This window comes from Juglans microcarpa x Juglans regia, chromosome 1D (assembly GCF_004785595.1).
Source record: "Juglans microcarpa x Juglans regia isolate MS1-56 chromosome 1D, Jm3101_v1.0, whole genome shotgun sequence".
In the NCBI taxonomy this organism is placed as follows: Eukaryota; Viridiplantae; Streptophyta; class Magnoliopsida; order Fagales; family Juglandaceae; genus Juglans; species Juglans microcarpa x Juglans regia.
Window position 1 is genome coordinate 34003189 of NC_054594.1, and position 24421 is coordinate 34027609.

A 24421-nucleotide genomic window follows, 5' to 3' on the forward strand; every position below is an offset into this window, starting at 1 on the left:
AGCTGAGAATTTTCTTCTATTGTAACATTTGTCATACTCAGTTCAATTTCAAAAATGACTATTTTAAAAACAGTCATTGCTTCTGCTATTAGAGGATCTGAGACAGAAGTCAGCTTCCTCTTTATAGCCAAAAATATCATATGGATGGCATCTGAATTAGAAAATATTTACTTATTTCCATATGGAACAATCTAACACACAAACAGACAAAGAAAAAACAGAATTTATGGTTGGTTTGATTGATATTTGTTTGGTTGGTAGCTGCTTGTTAGTGCAGATGAACCCTAAACCAAATGTTTATTATACATGCAAGGTAAGTAGGCAATCTAGGAAAACTGTGTTCCTTTTGTTCAGCTCAAACTTGATATCCTAAAACTACATCCTACCCAGAATGAATTAAGTAGTTCATCCATAATAACCCATCTCATCTCTACCTTTCCTTTATTGCATCTAACACGGTTTAGATTGAAGTACAAGAAAAGGACCTGTTTTTGTATAATATTGTGGAGGTATAGTACCGCTCTTTTTATTATTATCTTCTCATTATCTCATAACGTAATATTAAATAATTAAAAATTATTTCTTATGTTTCACTTGTCGACTTATTATTTAACGCCATATCAAAAGAAATGTAGAGAATATGATGATAAAAATAATGTTAAATAATTTTTTTTCATTGCGGATATTCTCATTCATAGGTTAGGAGAAAAAGTGTGGGTTTAAAAAGTATAGACAATGGTTAAGTTTTTTAACATTTATTTCATTATCAAATATTATTCAGACATAAAAAAATAAATAAAGAAACTCTTTTATTTCAAATTTTGAACTTTTTATTTAATTATTACTTAAACATAAAAATTAATATAACTTTTTCAATATTAAAAACAAAAAATAATAATAATAATTTTTATATTAAACAATTTTTCAACTTTATCTATCATTAATTTTAGGAAAATGCTAATTGAACCTATATAAAAGTGACCAATTGACATTTTAATTTTTTTACTTAATAGTTAAGAAAGTAAATATTAATAAATTAGTATTTTTTTCTATTTTTTAAAAGTGTTTAAAAATATATAAAAAAATGATTAAAAAAAGAGAAAAAAATATAAAATTGAATTTGCACTTATCAATTTGAATTCTTCGGTTGATCATCGGTCCTTATAGCACTACTCTTAATTTTAACAATGCAATACTTATTTTAAAAACGCTTTTTATTCAAAATTTTTATTTTTCCTTTTCCAACGTCTAATCTCAAACAAAATTTCAAAATTCTAATATATTTTCAAACATTTTTTTACAACCAATCACGGCCTAAATAAAAAAAGTACTCCCCAAAAATGCCATAATGCCTTAATATGTAACAAGTGTAATGCTTTTCTTCCTCTCGTTTGCTTTTGTCCTTTCTCTCTAAGTTTTTTTTGGGTGCTTTAACTCTTTTGTTTATACTTTTTTTTTTTATATAAAAAGAATTGAATTAAAAAAAATCAAGGAAATTCGTTGGCCAATATCATAGGTTCTCGTAATTTACTAGTTGGTTTCAATTTTAAAGGGTTACAATTCCCTTTTTTTCATCGTGATATTTGAATTACTAATTTTGAATTTTAACTTTTAGTTACATGATATTCCAAAAGAATAATTATTAAAAAGAATAGGATCGTGCTACGTCTACTGCTCCCAGCTGGGAGCTACTGTTAATATAATTGTTCTTCTTTTTGTTATCTTTTTTTACATGTAATTTTTTATACTTTTAAATATTTTTTAGAAAGATAAAAAAAATTACAATATTATTAAAAAATACTTTTTCAATCACTAAATAAAAATATAGATTAAAAAATAAAATAAAAAATTTTAGTAGTAACACCAAGCTACTCTCTTGGTTCCCTCTAGTTATTTTGAATTTTTTTTTTTTTTACTTTTTTTACATGTATTTTTTAACACTTTTAAATATATATATTTTTTAAAAACATTCAAAACATTATTAAAAAATACTTTCTTAATTATAAAGTAAAAATAAAAATAAACAACAAAAAATGCTAGTAATAGCTCCTAGCAGAAGCTCGGAGCGGGACGAGGCTTCGTTTGGTAACTAAACTCCTCTTAACTCATCTCAACTCATCATTAAAACTTTTTCAAATCTCAACACAAAATATAATAAACAATTCAACTTTTTCAAATTTCAAAATAATAATAATATTAAAAACTAATATTCTAACAATATTTTATCATCTCAACTCAACTCAACTCAATTCAGTTCAACATCCAAACGTAGCTTAACATTTTCCAAAATAATAATACTTAGGTTTTGTTTGGATCTTTAATTACTCTCAATTCATCTCAATTCATTATTACAATTTTTTTAAATCCTAATACAAAATATAATAAACAATTTAACTTTTTTAAATCTCAAAATAATAATAATAATATTAAAAAATAATATTCTAATAATATTTTATTATTTTAACTCAATTCAACTCAACTCACTTCAACATCTAAATATCTCTCAATTTTCCCGCGTTTCGGTGGACATTATCTTTGTCTCATTTCCACCGCTGGCTTTAAAATAATAAAAATTATATGTTGCAATTATTTTACGTTTTTTATGCACTTTATTAATTTTTGAATTATTTTTTTAATATAAAATAATTATTTTAACAAATATACAAAAAAATAACTATATAAAAATAACTATATATATATATATATAACAGAACTTCCAAAATAATATATTCAGAATTTTGTTTTGTTTTTTTTTTTTTAATTTTGAATAAGAAAAGCACCGTTCATGGGATGGGATGGCTTTTCCTTTTCTTTACATATCGATTCAACCTTGCCCACCTGACGATGCACCATGCACATGCACATGCACATTGCCCAATACTTTCCTAATGCTGCCGAAGGACGTAAATGCCCCCACTCTCACCGACACGCGTCCAATCCATATATTTATAATATATATATATATATATGTATATATATCTTAGGGTGGTCTCGGTCCCTGCGTAGTATCAACTTGACAAATGCCTGGAATTGCATCGGAAATTCGAGGGTACCGGGGTCCACGCATAATAATTGTCGTCCTCCCAGCTCCGTTTTCTGCCAGCTTCTGTATGTCTGTGCTCCCAAAATAGAATTCAAGAATTCCCATACTCCCTCCATAACCTTTCTATACTTTTAGAAAACCAAAATACTTGCCATTGTTTTTCGGAAGCAAGTTTAGTCATAAAACTAACTACTGTATTCAGAAAGAAAACAGGGGCAGAAAAAATACTCTCTCTCTCTCTCTCCATATGCGTTGAAACTAGTTGGAACCAAGAAGAAGAAGGACAAGAGGTCAAGATTTGAGAGCCGTATTGTCCCAGCTTCCTTTGCTTTTCTTAAAGCGATTTTGGCTATTAAAGAGACGAAGATCTCTGATCTTGAAGGCTTGAACCATACTATGTAAGTTAAAGTTCATCTCTTTATATTGCTTCCTGTTTTTGGTTAAATTTATGCTTTAACCCAGGAAAAAGAAAAGGACTTCTATTTTTCCTTTTGTTTTTTGTTTATGGGAATGTGACTCTTTAATCTTCTCGTGGAAAGAACCTTTTTTATTTTCCCCGAGAGGAAAACTTTTAAGTGGCCGGTGTTTTTTTCTTTCTTTTTCTTGATTTGTTCAGTTTGTTGCTGTTGTGGTAGTGGCGGTGGTTGGAAATGCCGGAGAAGGCAGTGAATTCGCTATCTTTGAATCCATTGATACCAAGGTCGAGTCCCTTGCTTCATTGGCGTTTTGGGGTGCTGACGGCTTTGGTTTTTGTTGGGATGGTCGTCGTTTGGAGCATAGATGGGTGCACCATAAAGAGCTTTCTTGAAGCTTGGAGGCTCAGGCAAGATTACAAAACCGTGAAGTTCAGCACTCGCCCAGCCAATCTCACCCGAACCCATCCAAGTCTGCCTCTTAACACCTCCATCATCCTAGCTAATGATCCGACCCAGAACCAAACCAATATCCCTACCCACTTCGATTCCCACATTCTTGAACCGGTTTCTGTTCAGAATTCAACTGGAGTGCCTCCAGAACCATCCCAGAATCCAATGCAGATTATAGCTTCGCCGGAATTGAGCTGGGTTGCTGCGGAATTGGAGCCCAACTTGACGTCCAATCTTCTCACCAGGTGGTTAGCTCCTGGAGGTGAACCTTGTAAGGATTCCAAGACGGTGCAGATTGCGATTCCTGGTTTGGATGGTGGGAACTTGGTTGATCTGTCAGCTGGCGAAATCCATGAATTTGGTTTTCAAGCACTGGATGAGTCTGGAAAACCTCGCTGTTTAGGTGGGGATTACTTTGAGACTGATCTTTCAGGGGATTCTTGGAAGTCCAGACCATTAGTCAAAGATTTTGGTAATGGGTCTTATTCTGTTTCGCTTCAGGTTCATCCGGATTTTTTCGGGGATTACAATCTGACGGTAATTCTGCTCTTTAGGCATTTTGAGGGCCTAAAATTCTCGCCTTGGCGCTTCGTGTTTGATCGAGAGCTTCGCAAGATTCCAATCAGGTTTCACAAAGCCTCAGGTCAGTTGCATGAGATAAAAACTTGTAAAGAATCTGATTTTAACCTGGACATTTGGTCTGGGAGGTGGACTCGGCATGGTAAAAATGATGATTGCAAAATCGGTAACGATGGTCGGTACCGTTGCCTAGCACCAGACTTTCCATGCCAGAGTCCATGGTGTAGTGGTCCACTGGGGTTGTTAGAGAGTAACGGTTGGGTCTACTCTGCACATTGTGCATTTAGATTGTTCCTAGCGGATTCTGCTTGGAATTGCTTGAAGAATCGGTGGATTTTCTTCTGGGGTGATTCAAATCACGTTGATACAATTCGAAACATGCTCAATTTTGTTTTAGATTTACCTGATATTCCGTCAGTTCCTAGGCGGTTTGATATGAACTTCTCAAACCCCAAAGACCCGTCTCAGTCAGTTAGGATCACTAGCATTTTCAATGGCCATTGGAATGAGACAGGGAATTATGAAGGGTTGAATTCGCTGCAAGATGAAGGATTTAGAAATTTGTTAAAAAAGTACTTTTCAGAAGGCGCACTTCCAGACACAGTGATCATGAACTCTGGATTACACGATGGTGTTAAGTGGAAAAATTTGAGACAATTCTCTGCAGGCGCAGATTATGCAGCGTCATTCTGGACCGAGGTTATGGAGTCAGTGAAGCAGAGGGGGATGGCGTTGCCAAAGGTTTTTTACAGGACCACGGTGGCGACTGGTGGATATGCTCGGTCACTGGCATTTAACCCCAATAAAATGGAGGCATATAATGGGGTATTGCTGGACAAATTGAAGCGAGCTGGGGTAGTTTCGGCCGTGATTGATAACTTTGATATGACTTTTCCTTGGCATTTTGATAACCGGTGCAATGACGGTGTGCATTATGGCCGGGCTCCAGTGAAGATGAAATGGAGAGATGGCCAAATTGGGCACCAGTATTTTGTAGACCTCATGTTAGTTCATGTGCTGCTCAATGCACTCTGCGCAAGATAGGGAGTTAAGAAGGTTTGTGTTTACAGGTGCAGCAGGTGAATTTTCTGCACTCTTGCTGAGAAGGTGGAGCACCCAGATTGTGGTGTTATGACACTATTGATGGAACGCAAATTGCAGGTCATTCATATACCTGCCAGCCAAAGAAAATGGACCGGATACGATTGCTAGAGTGCAGATAAAAGAACTCAGCTGTGCTGCTTGGAGGAAAAAGTTTTTTGAGTTAGGGAGTTCTATGTATAGAACCAATCATATTGTTCACTAGATCCAATGGCATTCTTTGTTTGTTTATAAACTATCAAATATATGGTATAGATAAATACATATGGTTGCCTCGCTTGTAGAGTTTTTGTTAACGTCATCAGGTATCAGATTCAGTAACTGATGCATTTCTCTGGTGTTAGCTTTGCCAATTCTCATGATCTTCTCAGAGTTTATCTCAGCACATCTCATTACTATTTATTATTATTCATAAATTTTAACTCGCAAATCTTATTATTATTTATAAATCATTTCAACTTATCTCTAAATCTAAATTTAAGTGAGGCGAGTACGCAAGCAAAATCATAACTTTTGATCTTGGGTTTGAATGCTAGCTGGATTCTCATGTAGAGAGATATAATAGAACATTAATTGAACAGTAAACAGACAAAGAAGTGCCAAAAAGATTGCACGAAAAGAACCGAAGTCAAGTCATTTTTAAACGGCAAAAATAAAAAGACTACTGTGTCATTTTCAACTTTATCAATGGCAAGCAGGGATGCCATTCTCCATAGAAATAAACGGCGACTGTGATAAATCTTGTTGTTTTGCACCCTAGACGACAACGAAAAAGGCCATTAGGTTCGTACTAGATCTGTTTGGCTGCCATTGGATATGATAATGCACCATAAAAGATTGTCGTCTCCGGTTGAGCAAATGACAAGGAGGACGGTAGGTATCAATTATCATTTTTTGAGGTGCAGTGGCGCCTGCGCATGCATGGAGGAGGAGTGGGCTCCAAACCCCTTGTCGTTTTTCTTTTAGTTTATATAGCTGGCTTGCTCTGAGGCAATCAAGTCGCCACTTGCCAATTTTTTATTAAACGAAGATATTCTTGTAACTTGTTCATCTTCTCAAACAGTATAACCACATGTATTGTACGTACGCATATGGATTTTTTTTTTTTTTTTTTTTACCTCAAATCTTCAAAATGGAGTTTTTTTAATTATTAATTTTTAAAACATTTTCATTATATGTGTAGACATATGAGTTAGTCACGTTGATTTAGTGACTATATAAATGTGGCGTGGAATATCGCATTAATTTATAAAAATGATATATATAGTAAACATAAAATATATGCCTTGATAAAAAACTAAACTAATTATGCTGTGAAGTTGACAGGATGCATGGTTGTTTTCTTTATGAACTCTCAACTTTTGTATCGATAAGAAATCACTCAAATTTGCCCTCCATATCAATCTAAACAAACAAACTTATACTAATTATTATGTCAAGATTTATGAATCATTTTCCTTTAATCAATAAATTTCCGGATAAATGCCAAAAACATCGCCAAATAAATACATCCATAAAGTGATTAGATACAATCTTTAAGTATAGAAGACTCTTGGTAAAAAAGTAGACGCTACAAAAATGAAAAATCAAGATTTATATAGTTGCAACTTGTAAAATACCGGACATTTCACAGCGGAGAGGAGCTCCTGTGGTCACTAGGGGTGGACAGCGGGACTCCGCATCCCTCTGCACCACCTTGTTTGCCCCACCCCCACCCATGGGGGGCGGGGGGTTTCGTCCCTTTCATGCGGGGTGCAGGGGGCCCTGCCCGCACATTTGGAGGCCAGCGGATGCAGGGGACGGAAGGGGCTAAGCCCCCCTCCGCTTTACCCTTGCCCTGCATAATTATTAAATTATCATTAATATTTAAATTATATAGGAAAAAAACAAGTCCATAATTATCTTAAGGCCCCCCTCCCGTCTTCTCAAACTCTCGTCTCTCTCTCAGACTCACTCTCTCTCTATCTCTCACTCTCTCGCACTCTCAATCTCTCTCTCTCTTGATCTCTTTTCTCTCTCTCTCTCTCTCTCTCTCTCTCTCGCGCGCGCGACTGCACGAGCACCACCGTCGTTCGCAACTTTGTTGTGCCAAACTCTAAAGGTAAGACTTCTAGTCTTTACTCCGAACCTAGATTATTATTATTTTTTTTTTTTTTGTGAGTTTTGGATTGAAGATTGGAGGAAAGATGGGTTGAATCGAAGATCAAGGATGGGAATGATTGTGAATTTGTGTGCTGTGGATTCTGATTTGTGCATGTGTTTAAAATTGATGTCGCCTTTGTCACTGTGTTTGCTTTTTTTTTTTTTAGTAGTTTGTACTTTCTGGGTTTTCGGATTTAGAACCCTAAACTAATTTAAGGTTCTAATCCGAAACCCTAAATTGATTCGAAACCTCTGAAATTTCAATGCAAGGGTTTCAACCGAAACCCCTAAATCAATTTATTTAGGGGTTTTGGATTGAACCCCAAAATCAATTTAGGAGTTCAATCCAAAACCCCTAAATCATTTATTTAGGGGTTTCGATTGAAACCCCTAAATCAAAAGGCTAAATTAATTTTTTTCGGAGTTTTGGATTGAACCCCCCCTAAATTGATTTAGGGGTTTCAATCCAAAATTCATAAATTGTGTTGATTTTGCACTTTGCCTTATTTTTTCATGTGTGGTGTATTATTATGATTTTTTTTTATGTTTTTTGTTTATTGATTTTATAATTTTTTATCGTGTTGTGGAAAAATATATGGATGTCACTATAAGAAACGTGGTACATCTCATTTAAATGTCCATTTAGAGGAACAATGCAATAAGAGTCCAATATTAAGATCTTTACTGGAAAAGAGTCAATCTAGACTAGATATTGGATTAAAAAAAATGGTGGATGGGAGTAGTGGGGGTCTAACGTTGAAGGAGTATACGAAGTATAATGTCGATGAGTGTAGAAAGAAGTTAGCTAGTATGATTATCATAGACGAGCTACATTTTCAGTTTGTGGAGGAGAGAGGGTTCCAAAATTTGTCCAATAATTGGAACCTAGATTTACTCTTCCTTCTTGCCACACTGTAGCAAATGATATTAAAAAGATGTACAAAAAAGATAAAGATGTTTTGAGAGGCCAATTGGCGGGTTTGGTAGTTAGCCTCACTACCGATACTTGGACTTCTGTCTAAAATTTCAATTACATATGTTTAACTGCTTATTTTGTTGATTTTGATTGGATTCTTTATAAAAAGATTATTAAGTTTTGTCAAATAATTGATCATAAGGGTGAAACAATTGGGAATGCCTTGAAGCCTCAATAAAGGAGTGAGGGTTGACATGGGTTTTGACAGTTTCGGTTGATAATACCTCATCTAATGATGTCGCCTTGGGATATTTGAAGACTTATCTTAGAGAGGCAAATAAGACATTCTTGGGTGGTGAATATTTGCATGTCAGATGTACTGCACATATCTTGAATATAATTGTGACTGAGGGGTTGAAAGATGTTGATGACTCAGTTGCACGAGTTAGAATGGCTGTGAAATTTGTGAGGCATTCTCTTTCTAGATTGGAGAAATTCAAAGTTACTGCGCAAACTGTGGGCATAGCATCAAATAAAGGTCTTTGTACTAATATTCCTACTAGATGGAACTCAACCTTCTTGATGTTAGAGGCGGCCCAAAAATATAAGACAGTTTTTCAATTATTGGGTGATGAAGACATTCAATATGTCAAATACTTTGATGAGCACGGTGGATTAGGAAAGCCTAATGATGATATTGGAAGGTAATTTCTACTTTTGTTGATTTTCTCGGGCTTTTTTACGATGTCGCATTGAAATTATCTGATTCTTTGTACCTTACATCCCATGAATTTTGTCAAAATTATGTAGGGTGAAATAAGAATTAGACGACATGGGTAGGGGTTCCAATATAAAGATGATGGGGATGACATTGATCATGAGGGTCAAATATGACAAGTATTGGGGATATTTGAGTAGACTAAATATTTTGTTATATGTGGCTGTTATTCTTGATCCCCGTCTGAAAATTTTAGGCATGTTATATGGTTTGAGACTTGTGCATGATCAGACATGGGTTGATCTTATTGGTGATATAGCTCAAGATACCCTGGCTAATTTGTATTAAGGGTGATACTGCATCTACTGCACCTACACATACCCCAACGCCTATTCCAGACATCGGGACAACAAAGAAGTGTAGATTGGCTTGGATTAATACCCTCGCACAGAATCCCACACTAGTACGTCAATCTACGAAGGTAGTTTCGGAGTTAGACAACTATTTGTCAGGGGATCTTATTCAAGATGATGACGGTTTCGATATATTAAGATGGTGGAAGGCGACATCAAAGAAATATCTCATCATTTATGAGATAACTCGTTGTATTTTGGCCATCCATATTAGTACTGTTGCCTCGGAGTCAACTTTTAGTACCGAGGGCGCATATTGGATCCTTTCCGTAGTTCATTATCTCTTACAACTGTGGAGACATTAATATGCACACAAAGTTGGACGATGAGAAATGATACTTAGTTCTGAATGTTTTAGATTTTAAGGAGACCAATGAAGAGGGCGGTGATCAGTCTGGATCTGGATCATCTGGTAATTGGTGTTTTTATTTTATTATTTTGATTTATTTATATTCATTTCGATTTCATCGGTATTAGTTTTAGTATTCATTGTTGTAACAACATATTAGACAACTCAAACGACGTCTACCTCCATTGCAATATGAATATGTGCTCAAGCTTCAAAAGACTACCTGCCCGGGCCACCCCAAATGTCACAGTCAAAGACTCAAACAACTATATCTTTAGATTTTTAGAATATTGAATTTTGAAATTTGAATAATTTGTACGTATTATGTATTCAATGATTTGTAATGTTGATACAATGTCCCTTGGACACTTTTATGTTTGTAATTTTGTAATTGTTTAGCCTTTCATTTTTGTAATAACTTAGTTATTATTATTAGTTTATTAGGTAGTAGACTTGTAATATGTAGTAGTACTTCATTTGCTTTAAATTAGTAAATTTGTATCATGTATATAATATTTTTATTCATGTAACTTTTTTTTTTATCAAGTTTTTTAATTTCTAATTTTATGGGCCCAAAATGGCTCAGAAGCTGTTTCTGGACCAAAGGCCTAGTAGGGGCGAACAGATTGATCCCCTCATCCGCACCCCGTTCTCCGGGACAAGGGGTGGGAGAAGGGGAGAAAAACGTCTCCCCCGCCCATGCGGGGGCGGGTAGCACCCTTAATGGTCACGTCTAAAAAGGGTTACTACGCCGGTCGCCCCAGCTCCTATTTTATTTAAAAAAAACTTGTAAAACACATTAACCCTATTTGAATCTATTAAATTTAAGAAATATATAGATAGATAATATTAACATTATACACATTTAAGATAATTTTTAAAACAATATTAAATATTATAAAATCTAAAGAAAAAAAACTGTGATCTTTAATGGCAAAAGTTTCTATAGTGCGTTTAGATGTTGAAGTGAGTTGAGTTGAGTTGATAAAATATTATTAAAATATTATTTATTATTATTATTATTGTTTTGAAATTTGAAAAAATTGAATTGTTTATTATATTTTGTCTTGAAATTTAAAAAAATTATAATGATAAATTGAGATGAGTTGAGATAGTTGTGTTTCTAAACGAAACAGTAAAACGGGTCTGACCCGCACAAGCTCGCGGACGCAGGCGGATGGATGGACTGATACGCAAAGAGTGGGAGATTGGCAGGAAGGGTAGTTGATTGTACTCTAGCAAAAATAAAAACATCGACCGTGCATTTTAATTTGTTTGCTGCCAAGACCCCAAAGAATACTACGAAACCAATCTGGCAGATTTTGGGGGATTGAGGGCTGGCTTGTCCTTGAAGCAACCTATCTCCGACTACAACGACGACGACGAGGAGTGCAGGCCTTGGCGTCGCAGGATTTTCATGGCCTTTACGTGGGTCTCCGGCCTTAGGATCGCCCTCCTTCTCCTCCTTCTTGCCGCCGTCGTTACCGCTTGCTTCACTCTCCCCGTCGAGAAGGTCTGGTTTTTTCCATCCGGGTTGGTGTTGTTTTCGCTTTTTGGTTGGTTTTCTGTTTTTTTTTTTTGTTGAGTTTTTTCGTTTCTGTTTGTGTCAGATATGGTGAATTGCTGATTGGTCTCTTTCGTTTCATTTTGTTGAGCGTGACATCTGTGAGGGATGTTTGAGCTGGTTGTATGTTCTCTCGTTTTGATTCTATAAAGTATAAATATGTGTGCGTTTATTATTGTTATTATTTTTGGACTGGGTTAGAATATGTTCGAGTTTCAGATCAATTACGGGAATCTGGTTTTATTAGCAGTTTTCCAGAATTGGTTTGTAATTTGAGCTTATGTTTCTGCCGCTGACGCATTTATGGCACCAGTCTTTGTTTTTATGGTCACTGCATAGTAAATTTAGAACAGAAAGAAGGAAAAGAGAACCACATTTTATGGTGCATAATTTGCGCTTTAAAATTTAAATGTAATGCCGAACACAGTTCGATCTTTTTAATTGAAATAGTTCACTCTCCCATTATTAAAACGAGAGACAGTAATATACCAGCTTGAGCCACTCCCGGAGCCTGGTTGATATCCTAGTATTAGCTTCAGATCCTAAATTTATTATTACTTAGCTTCCCAAGATATAGGGTGCGTAGCTATTATTTAATCATTTATCTCCCGCAACGGCAGCATTCAATTTTAACTAGTTCTTCTAGTTTGTAGCTTCCACAAGAGGGTTATGTTGCAGATGTCGTTCTTGGAAAACGTTATATGAAGTTTATTTTAAAAGCTCTGTGTTTCGTATTTATCATAGCATATGCTTTGTGCAGATTCTGAAGGACTTCTTATTATGGGTTGAGCAGGATCTTGGACCTTGGGGTCCCCTTGTGCTGTAAGTCGATTGCTACTTTCTTGTTGGTACTGATTTACAATTTATCTCCAGTCAAACAAGTGTAGTCTTGATTTTTAACTCCTGTGTTCAGGAATAAGATTTTTACCTGTGATGTAACTGCAAGTAAAAGTTTTATTGCAATCATCGCTTTGGTGGGAATACTTTAAGCCAAAATTCCTGTCATAGATGGTGTGTGTTAGAACTTAGAAGGGTGGTTTAAGAAATTCATTTAATGATGGGCTGGAGTTTATTTGCGTGGACAGTTTGGCAGTCTAATTTGATAGCCAAAAGATAGTTGATGTGCTTAATACAACCCGCTTACCCTTATGAACTCTGGAAAGGCTATCCTACAATGCATAGGCCTGTTTGCAAATGCATAATTGATAGTTATGCATTTTGAATTCTACTTGCTAGGTCACATACACTATCATGGGACAAAAACTTCCAAACTGAAGTCAACGATAATTTAAAATTTCACAATTAGATTTTTGAATGGGCCTAACTTGAGCAAATGTGCTAATTTTGTTTTGTTGGAAATGTAGAAATTTATGCTACCCTCAAGAGCTTTCCTGATTTTGAACTTTCTTGAATTTAATCTTCATTTATCCATTTGGTTTGGCATGTTCAAACTTCAAAGGACTTGAGATTAACTTGCGAAGAAAACCTAATTACTCTTTGTTTCTCTTAATCAGAATTTTGTGAGTAACCAGTTGCAAGAATTTTACGTCTTGAATCACTCCTATTTCCTTTACCCAATTTTTTCTTGATTGACTGGATCTTTGGAGAATAGTACCAATCTCATGCGTTAATCTCATTGGGCAAATCTGAGGGCAAACAAGTTTCGTTCTTAGTTCAATAGCTTTGGGAATTGATGGCTTATATGGACTGGATATAAGTAGTTTCTCATTTATTTCTTTGATCATTGGAACTTTCTTCTTGATTTCTCAAGACTCAATGAAATAGCTTTGAATCTGTGTTATTTGAATTATTTACTTCTAGTTCCTAAATAGGTGCATGTCTTTGTATACTCCTAGTGTACATGGGCTATGCCTATCTTTCTATCAATGAATTACTTATTACCTATAAAAAAAAAAAAATATTATTTACTGTAAAGGGCAGGAAGTAAAAGAATCATATTGTTGAGTTCCCTGTATGATATTGATATTTTGAAAGGGTAAAATGTGTACTTCTATGCAGATCATTCTTTATTTCTCTGACTTTTTGTTGATCAGGAAAATATATAGGCACGATCAATTTCTTACTTAAGCAGTAACTTGGTGATCTAATCTGCAGGGCTGTTGCCTACATTCCTCTTACAATCTTGGCAGTTCCAGCATCTGTATTAACTGTAAGCATTATGTGCAATTGCAATGCTTTAGTAAACCCGTTCATCCCCTTTGTTTGATTGCAATTTGGAGATATACAATACTGATGTCTCTCATAATAATTTCCATTTTCAGTACTGAGTCCTTTTCTGTTCATTTTTGTTGGGTACTTATGCTGAAATGCATTATTTGAGATAACATCCCCCTTCCCTCCCTCCCTGCCTTTCCCCAACAAAAATAAAAGGAAAAAGAAATTCAAGTGCAGCCTTATCTGACATTGTTCTCCATGTTCTAGCTTGGTGGTGGTTTTCTTTTTGGGCTGCCTGTAGGCTTTGTAGCCGACTCTATTGGTGCTACTGTTGGTGCTGGGGCTGCATTCATTCTTGGCAGAACAGTAAGTCTCTGAACTGCTATGGTGTTGTATACCTCCTGATATTTCAGTTCCACTGACTTGTAAAAAAGATCAGTTCCACTGATGGTCGGTTGTGCATACACACTGCCTCATTCGATGGTATCTCATTCTTTGTTTGTCAACGGTATTTCCTATATGTGATATCTAATTCTGGTGCCCAGAAACAGAAAGGACTACAATTTAAGTTAAACTGTTAGAAAATCTTGTCTAACTGTTTCCTTCCTCTAATCTACAAAATTTTCTCTTGTGGTGTTTTATTCCTTGTTTGGGATGGTATTTATCGTTATTTAAGTTTATCTTGATTCCTGTGCAGATTGGGAAATCATTTGTGGTTTCCAAGTTGAAGGATTATCCACGGTTCCAGTCAGTTGGGATTGCAATCCACAGATCTGGATTTAAGGTTTGTAAAGTTTATTTATTTCTTTCTTGTATCACCAGATAATTATGCATAGGTGTCGCTCTTTTATATGTCCCATGAACTTGGGGTGGGCCTATTCTTATCTTCAATAAAATCTTGTTTACCGATATAAAAAAGAGTTTATTTTTACTTATACTATTCTTCCTCATGTTTTGATTAGTGTATTCATAGATCTTTATTTAATTTTAATCTCACAAATCATTCATCACTGCATTTCGTACTTGTTTAACATGGAACCCACTTGCCTCAGGAGATCTCATGGTTGAATATTTGTACAAGATGATAAGATTAGATAGAGTGAAATCACCTAGAACTATGCAATTATATTCTATGCCTGCACATTGATAGAGATTGCTACACTATAAGCATGTTATTCGTTCTAAAGGAATCTGCTGGTTTTAGAGGCATGTTATCCAAATTCTGAATGCTGATTGTTTAGACACATGATTATACCTTTCAACTGTACTGCAACTAATACCTTCCTACTAGGGGTGCTACCCGCACCTCCTGGGCAGGCAGCCCCCCTAGTAGGGAGGGATACCTGGGGCTGGGGGAGGGAGGGATGGAGGGGGGAGGTTAAGTTTAAAATCTAACCTAAGCCAAAACGACGTCATTTTATTAAAACAATTTTTTTTAATATATCTTATATATGTAACTGATAAAAAAAAATATATCTTATATATGTAATATAATAATATATATAGGGCCAGGCGGACGAGTGAAACCTGGGCGGGCCCAGCCCGACACCTGCCCCTTGGCATTTCCATTGGGTGGGCCCTGCTTGCTCCCGGCGGGTGCCGGGTGGATGGGCCGGATGTGGGGGCCCGCCCAGCAGCCCTACTGGTTCCTACAAGCTTGTTTATAACGTACTCATTTGTATAAGTAGAAACAAATTTTTTTGAGGGGCACTGACTGCTCACTTGAATGGTGGTTTAATTCAATCGTTGCTCACCCAAATTTGCTACTTCCACCGTTACCTATCAAGAAACAATTAGGTTGCATTTGGATGCAAAGACTATCTAAGATTATCTCAGATAGTTTCGTATGGATGAATATACTCTCCATCCAAACAAAACTTATTTCTATGAAATAATCTCACTTTTTCATCTTAACTCACTACTGTTAAGCTAAACGACAATTCCCCACGGGATCCATATAAATAAAAGTATTTCATAATATTTTTTATTTATGAAAAGTAATTGTGGGACCCATCCATACGAAAACAATCTGTATGAAAAGTAATCCGTATGTTGGAGCGTGTAAGGTTGCAGGACCCATCGATATGAAAAGTAACTGCAGGACCCATATTATTTTCTAACCAACAATTCCCTGTGGGACTCATCACTGTCATCTGAAAAGTATCTCATAATATTTGTTATTTATTAGCAAAACAGATAAATAAAATAATTATTCCATCACTACAAAAACAAAGCAATCATTGATGGGACCCACCACTCTTTCAACTTCTCGTAGAAGTTAAATATATCTCAACTTACTTCATAATTTAAACACATCTCAATGGGACCCACACTCTTATACAAAACATCTTAACTCACTATTCACAGCTATTCTCAAATGATCTGAGATACCCAGGGCAGGTTTGGGGGGTGAGATGAGAATTTTGTGTTTTGTTTGAGAGTTTAAAATATTGTGTTTTAATATTATTATTGTATTGGGATTTGAAAAAGGTGAATTGAGATTTGAAAAAGTTGAATTATTTATTATATTTTGTATGGGGATTTGAAAAAGGTGTAATGATGAGATGAGATGAGATGAGAATTTTGTGTCTCATCCCATCCCCCAAACCTGCCCTTAGAATCCAAATGGAAGCTTAGTCAGTGAAAAATTTAATGCAATCATTCTTTGTTGTGCGCATACATCTTTTACATTTATTGGGGGGTGGTTTCTCTATTTCCTTCTCCTTCTTCTCGCTTTAGCTGTGGGTGTGTATGATAAATGATGTGAATGCCTATTAGTAAGTGTGTCAACTTTTACTTTGTCTGTGCACGTGTGCACAAATTCTTTTACATAATAAAATTATGAATCAATTCATCTCTGCTTTATTAAAATCGAGCCTTTGTCTGGAACACTTGCACCAATCGATATCATATAACTCAAATCTGTACTTTATCCTTTTGTTGCTATACATTCATACTATCCTTATTTAAATTGAAAAGGATGCGTCAATCCTCATTGTTACTGTGAGAAGGTATGGTATATAATTTGATGACTAACATTGCACTCTTTGCTTGGAGAGTGATATTTATAAGAAACTTTGGCTTAACTCACTTGCAGAGTATTTTTCCCCCTAGATAACTCATTTCCAGAGTTGCTACCCTTGTTTCGCACCTTCTTATAAATGCTCGCTGTGTGTTCTTAATCTTCTTTTCTCACTCCACAGATTGTTTTTCTGCTTCGGCTTGTTCCCTTGCTGCCATTTAGCATGTTGAACTACCTCCTGTCTGTGACTCCTGTTTCATTAGGGGAATACATGCTGGCTTCCTGGTTAGGAATGATGGTATCTTCTTTGCACTCGAACAATTACTTCTCACTTTTCAGATGATTCTAATACACATGGTCTTTATGCGTTAACATTGCTTGATGGTTATCAGAAATCATGAGTATAAAGTGTATCCTTTTACCGTTTGTCCTTCTTTTAGTCTAACATATAATGATCATGTACTCATTCTGGCATACTTATGCCTTCAGATTTTCACATAACCATTCCAACCCCTAGGGGTTGGGCCAGTTGGCTCAAGTGGTAAAGGCTTTGGTCTTGGTGGTATGCTCCCTCCAAGGTCTAAGGTTCGAATCCTCTTAGGTGCAAACAATTTCTAGGGGCCATCGGACTAGGGGATTTTTCTCTTGAATTACCCGAGGTGTATTTGCAGAAAGCTCCTTGCCGAGGGCCTATGCACCCCTGGGATTAGTCGAGACGCTGTTCTCGGACACCTAGTGCCATCAAAAAACATAACCAATCCAATTCACCAAACCACTCATGGGAATAAAAAGAATTTAAAATCAAATTATTTGGAATATATAAAAATAAATCTGCAGTGATAAGTAGAGAAATAAACGGCAAGTGTTCTCATCCTTTTTCTCAATACATGTCTGAAACGCCAATTAAGAGAGAATGATAGAAAGGCACCCTATCTGTTTTCTTTTCTTATTATGATATGTTGTCTGACTCATCATTCTAACATTTACTTTAAATATTAATAAACTATTGATCACAATGTAGGGATGATTAATGAATATGTACTGGAAGTGGGGCGCATGCACATGCATGAATATGTTTTATGGGTTCATGGACTCAACATGTGTTAATCAACTAAGTGATCATGATGAGCAAGTTTTGTACGTCTTAAACGGCTATTACTTTCTTATGCTTAGTTATAAAGTATTTGACCTATCTATTTAAAATGAAGAAATTGACTTTTGAAAAAAAAAAGCTTAGTTATAAAGAATTGATGATGAAATTTATTACAATTGTTTTGTTCATGTATACCATCATCTGCATCAATGAAGATTTTGTTATTGAATCACAGTTTTTGGCTGGTCTGTACATTAATGAAAAAATAAGCAGTTGTCTAAGATTTAAAAAAAATGAGACAGGTGTATTTAAACACATGGGAGAGAGAGGGGGGACTCTTTGAATGTCCTGATATTGAAGTGTATTTTGAGTGTAAATGGTTTTTGATGCTTTTAAGATGGTTTCTGTTACAGCCAATAACGCTTACATTAGTTTATGTTGGAACAACTCTCAAGGATCTTTCTGATGTGACACATGGATGGAATGAGTTTTCAAAGACTCGTTGGGTAAGAGCCTTGCCATATTTTTCTCTGTTTAAGATTTTCTTTTCTTTTCTTTTCAAATCAGCCAACCCATCACATGGTTGTGTAAACTAGAATATGAACCGTCTGATGCCCTACGGGTGACCCAAGGTATATGTTCATAATGGGCTTTGGATTTTGGAAAGTATTGGAAGGTAGATTCTAGATAGATTAAGGCATGTTTGGGTAATGAGATGAGATGAGAATTCTCTAAATACTAGTGAAATGGTCTGAGTTAAGATGTTTTATTGGGTTTTGGGAAATGAGAGAGAAAAAGTTGAATAAAAATATTATAAAGTTAAAACATTGAATATAATTTTTGTTTTGAAATTTGAAAAAGTTGTATTGTTTTGTGTTTTGTTTGGAAGGTTGGGAAAGTTGTAATTATTAGATGAAAAAGTTGAAGGTTTGAAATTAAAAAGTGTTTTTGTGTTTGAGTGATGTTTGGGAAGGAAATTATGAGAAGTTTTGAGATCATCTCATCTAACTTCCCAAACAATCCCTAAATGAGGTTTAGGAGCCTATCGTGTTGCTTTATCTCCTTTTTTATCACCTCCTCAATTTGATGTTCATCCTTTATACTATGGATGCAGGCATTTGTCATATTGGGCCTATCAGTATCTGGTAAGTTGCAATCATTAAAACACATGCCTCTGCACACGCCAGAGGCACCCTTTTTACTGGGCATTTGTCACTTGAAAATGTTGTTTGCCTTCTTACTTGCTACTTGTCGATGAAAAAGCTTGCTCATGAAAAAGAAAAAAGACTGAAAAAGCTTCCCCTTCATACTTGTCAAGTAGTACATGTAACAATTTGAAAGAAAATCATCAGCATGTTTTTCTAGTGACAATGACACTTGAGGAAAGAGGGTTTCAAGAGCCTTAGCTGAGAAATACGAACTGCAATGCTAGTGCCACGTGTACATGACAGGATATCATAGGTCCTTTTGCTATTTATGTTTTCAAAAGGAAAAAAGAATCTCAAAGTTGACCTTTTCCTACATTGTCTTATCTTTTTGCTTGTCTGCAGCGGTTTTGATTATTTGTGTTACCAAAGTTGCCAAGGCTGCTTTGGAAAAGGCTTTGGCTGAAAATGAGGATCTTGATGACATTTTAGCATCCCCTCAGCTGCCTGTTGTGGCTGAACCAGCTGTGGATCTCAACCAACCTCTCATAATCAAGATAGACACTTCTGAAGACAACCATGAAAAATGAAATAAATGGTCTATGTAAATTCTTCCCTTACCTTCCTTTAACGGCCATTTTCAGTTATTAGATTTTCAGCATTTGATTCTTGTGATGCTGTTTGATCTGTACAGTCCCTTATTTTAGCACTTAAGTTTTGGACAGGAATGGCTGGTTTTAGAAAGAAAGTGTAGCTCGTGTCTTGAACTGGAAAGCAAGTAAAGAACAAAAATAAGAAAAAAAATAACTGGAAAAATAAAGAGTAAAGGATGAATAAATTATTGCTTTTCACATTGTTGTAATTTGGTTTTGGCTCTGTTTTGATAAACTTTCTAATTCTCTCTCTACTTTTCAAAGTACTCTTATAGCAATAGCAAAACTGTGCATATGTAAATACAGCACAGACTGGTCGGCCCACTTGAAAGAAAGGAGCAAGCAGCTATTATTTGTTATGTATAAATGAACAAGATAGAAGTTAAATTTCTCATTAGAAAGATAGTAAGATCGAGCAAACAACATGATGGTTGTCCTTAATTGGAGAGGCTAGACATTATCCTTGTTGAATACCGGGTGTCCATGTGATTTTGCGTCACATTATTAGTACAGGCTTTGACTGTTCTGGACCATTAAACAGGTAAGCATGAACTTGAATCTGCAGCTTAAAACTTTAAATTACAGCAAGTTTCTGTTTTATATCATGGCTGTGTTCTAGATGTGGTCCGGACAATACGATACTCATTTTGGTTGAAGTCTTTTATGTCAAACTTGAGAAAATCAGAGAATCAAGAGTGTTTTTCCGAAAAAGATACCCCTCGAGTCACCCACTTTCCTTCTAAATCAATTCCATCTATACACGGAGTCTAACTGATTCTTAATATTCAGCATCTATATATGGTAAGATAATCTATACAGCTCATATTAATAGTCCTAAATTGTATAAATTTCTAAAAGTTTACACGGTAACATCTCCCCTTACATTGATGCTGGTAAGTCAACCAACAACAATTTGTCAACAAGAAATTGATGCTGCTGTCGAGTCATAGCTTTAGTGAAGACATTAGCCACTTGGAGATTAGAAGAGATGTAAGGAAGAGATATCACCCGACGTTTCAAGGTGTCTCGAATAGAATGACAATCAACCTCAATGTGCTTGGTGCATTCATGAAAAACAAGATTGGTGGCAATCTGAATAGCACTAGTGTTATTAGCATGAAGAGGGTAGAAGTAGTCTGAGGAAACCCAAGTTCCTCAAGAAGACCGCGTAGCCATACAATTTCAGAACAAGCAGTAGACATGCCACGAAACTCGGCATCAGTAGAGGATTTAGAAACATGATCTTGTTTCTTACATCTCCCAACCCGTAGTAGATTGATGTGTATTCGGACACCCAATCCAATCAGCATCACTATAGGCAACAAGCTGAAGAGATGAGTCGGTAGGAAAGAACAACCCATGAGTAGGTGAACCTCGAAGATAGCAGATGATGCGTCGTACTGCAGTAAGATGGAGATGCCGAGGAGAAGACATAAACTAACTGACTTGATGAACAACATAGGAGATATCAAGTCAAGTAGTGGTCAAGTAGATAAGACTCCCAACTAGTCGTCAATAGAGAGTAGGATCTTCCAGAAGGTCCCCTTCATCTTTCCTGTATTTGACATTTACCTCCATAGGAGTATCAACAGAAGAAGTGTCCTCCAAACCAGCCAAAGTAATAAGATCTTGAATATACTTATGTTAGTTCACGAAAATACCATTGGCCCGATGATGAACTTCCAATCCTAAGAAGTATGTGAGCTGGCTAAGATCTTTCATATGGCATGTTGCATGTAACAGTTGCTGAAGCTTAGTAATCAAACCACAGTCAGTGCTAGTAATGATAATATCATCCACATAAACCAAGATAAGGACTATACCCGACGCAGACGTGTGGAAGAAGAGAGAAGAATCATACTGACTTTGTGTAAAACTAAAGGAAAGAAGTGTACAGCGAAACTTCTCAAACCAAGCCCGGGTCGCCTGCTTGAGCCCATACAGAGAATGCCTTAACTTACAGACATAATGAGGAGAAGAAGTAGTCATACCAGAGGGAAGTTTCATGTAAATCTCTTATTGGAGATCACTATGAAGAAATGCATTCTTCACATCCATTTGATGCAGTTGCCACGACTGTGAAGCAGCAATAGCTAAGATGGTTCGAATTGTGGTCATTTTGGCAACATGAGCAAATGTCTCATCATAATCATCCCCATATTCTTGCTTGTTACCCAGAGCTACGATGCAAGCTTTGTATCGTTCTAAAGAGCCATCAGAACGAAGTTTTACAGAGAAAACCCATTTACTCCCAATAGGTTTGATTGTAGAAGGACAAGGAACAATATCCCAAATGTGATTCTCCTCAAGTGCTTGAAGTTCTGTTTGCATTGTATTTTGCCAACACTCATGTTCCATGGCCTGTTTGTAGCAAGAGGGAATGAAAATAATGGATAAAGTAGTGACAAGAGAGACAGGAGAGAAGAATCCATACCAATCAGGGAGTCGAGAAATACAAGTTGACCGACGAAAAGTGGTGGAAGCAGGAGCAAGAGCAGGAGCAGGATCAGGTGCCAGATCAAGATCACGAGGGGCACAGAGGAAGTGGAACCAGACTCATGTCGACTACGTCTTCTATACACAAAACTAGGTTTGAACCTTTCCACAATTGTTGGGGAATCATAAAAGCTAGGTAGAAGAGATAAAGATGCAGATGGCAGCTCAACATGAGATGGAAAAAAAATATTGATTTTCAAAGAAAACCACATTCCTAGAAACCCATATACGACGAGCATGGGAATCATAACAAACATAACCCTTTTGAAGTATAGCATAACCAAGAAACACGCACTTAACAGATTGAGCAGTAAATTTATGTTGTTCATGAGCAAGAAGATGCACAAAACAAACACAACCAAATGCCTGAAGATCAGAATATGAAGGAGAATGACCAAACAACTTAAAGAAGGGAGAAACATTATTTAACATAGGAGAAGGTAAGCGATTGATCAAATGAACTGAAGTAGAAAGTGCCTCACACCAAAAAGAGGAGGAACAGATGATTCAAGTAAAAGAGTTCTTACCATATCAAGAAGGTGACGATTTTTCCTCTCAGCAACACCGTTTTGTTGTGGTGTCAAAGGACAAGAACACTGAGAGATGGTCCCTTTGCTTTGAAAAAAGTCCTGAAATTCATTAGACATGTATTCACCGCCAAAATTAGAGCGCAATACCTTGATGCTGGCAGAGAATTGAGTCTCAAGAAGTGCAAGAAAGCGCTTAAAGATTGAAAAAACTTCAACCTTAGCCCGTATGAAGTAAACCCAAGTAAAGCGACTATAGTCGTCAATGAAAGTAACAAATTACTTATAATGAGCATGAGAAATAACAGGCGCAATTCCTCAAATATCACTGAATAATATCGAAACATTGTGAGGCACGAGATGCATGATGAGGAAAAGGTAGAACTTTACTTTTGCTAAGTTTGCATGATGTACAATCAAAAGAAAGATTAAGAAAATAACATGCTTTATTTCCCAATAAACCAGAATTAAACAAAGTACGAAGTACATCAGAGTTTGGGTGGCCTAGACGTCTATGCCACATCTTATTTCCAGAACCAATAGCATTACATGCAAAGGAAAGTAAAGGAAAACTAGGAATAATGGTGGAAGGAGAAACGTGAAGAGGAAAGAGTCGTCCCACTTTAGGCCCCTTCGCGATCATCTTTCCTGACACTTGATCCTGCACAACACAACCAGAACGAGAGAAATGGACATTACAATTATTATCAACCAATTGACCAACAGAAATAAGATTTGTGGATAGGTCAGTGGACACAAAAATATCAGTTAAGGAAGAGGAAAGATCACCAACAACACTGATAGGTAGAAAACTGCCATCATCGGTGTGAATTTTCAGATTTCCATCATAATTTTTGACATTGGAAAGAGGAACAATAGTATTGGTCATATGATTAGAGGTTCCGAAGTCAAAATATCATGGCTTAGAAGAAACTTTATGATTACCTGAGAGCCCAAAAGCAAAAAAAAAGAAATGATCATCTGTTGTACCATTTCAGGAGTGAGTGTGTTCGGATTTGCTAAGACTGTAGAGTAGGAATAGGAACAACCGGCGAGGCAGCAGACAATGCAATAGAACTAGAGGCACTAGCGGAGGCATGATGAGCAGTACCCAGCTTTCTTTCAGGTCGAATGGGACAAGCAGAGATGATATGACCCTGTTTCTTGCAGTAGTTACAGAATTTCTTGGGGCAATCCCGAGCAATGTGACCAAATAGGTGCATAAGCCACAGAAATAGGTGCATTAACATTAGCCTGATGTTTCATGGCAGCCTGAGTTATTATACATTGCTCCTCACAAAGAAGTTCACTCAAACATGCATTCAGAGATGGTACAGGATGACGATTCATCAGATTAGAACGTGCAATTTTAAAATCGGAACGGAGCTTCATCAAGAATTGATCTCTCTTGCTTGTTTCATGCACTGCTTGAACAACAGAGAGAGCTGCAGCGGGAACATTAGCATAAACAATATCTGAATAATCAGCCCAAAGATTTTGAAAACCAGAAAAATATTCCTCAATAGAGAGACTTCCCTGTGTGAAATTAGCCATCTCATACTCCAATTGAAAACGCCGAGACGTGTTGTCTTGATTGTAAACCTTGTTTAGATAATTCC

General features: G+C 36.2%; 2 protein-coding genes across 4 annotated transcripts; both read left to right on the forward strand.

Moving 5' to 3' along the window:
• The first annotated feature begins 2982 nt into the window (after positions 1 to 2982).
• LOC121241715 lies at positions 2983 to 5885 on the forward strand. Of its 2 annotated transcripts, none has more exons than XM_041139614.1 (2): positions 2983 to 3441; positions 3660 to 5885. In XM_041139614.1, the coding sequence occupies exon 2, from the start codon at positions 3694 to 3696 to the stop codon at positions 5530 to 5532; it is 1839 nt and encodes a 612-aa protein (XP_040995548.1). In that variant the 5' UTR covers positions 2983 to 3441; positions 3660 to 3693; the 3' UTR covers positions 5533 to 5885. The 2 variants fall into 2 exon arrangements, with proteins under 2 accessions (XP_040995548.1, XP_040995539.1); XM_041139605.1 differs by having other exon boundaries at positions 3008 to 3441; positions 3679 to 5885.
• Positions 5886 to 11275: 5390 nt separating this feature from the next.
• Positions 11276 to 19988, forward strand: LOC121242219 (TVP38/TMEM64 family membrane protein slr0305-like). 2 transcript variants are annotated; one of them, XM_041140115.1, is made up of 10 exons: positions 11287 to 11640; positions 11738 to 11814; positions 12452 to 12513; positions 13807 to 13861; positions 14134 to 14232; positions 14564 to 14650; positions 17070 to 17186; positions 18395 to 18487; positions 19096 to 19126; positions 19532 to 19988. In XM_041140115.1, exons 2-10 carry the CDS (start codon positions 11800 to 11802, stop codon positions 19714 to 19716), a joined length of 744 nt encoding a protein of 247 aa, XP_040996049.1. In that variant the 5' UTR covers positions 11287 to 11640; positions 11738 to 11799; the 3' UTR covers positions 19717 to 19988. The 2 variants fall into 2 exon arrangements, with proteins under 2 accessions (XP_040996046.1, XP_040996049.1); XM_041140112.1 differs by lacking the exon at positions 11738 to 11814 and having other exon boundaries at positions 11276 to 11640.
• The last annotated feature ends 4433 nt before the right edge of the window (positions 19989 to 24421 follow it).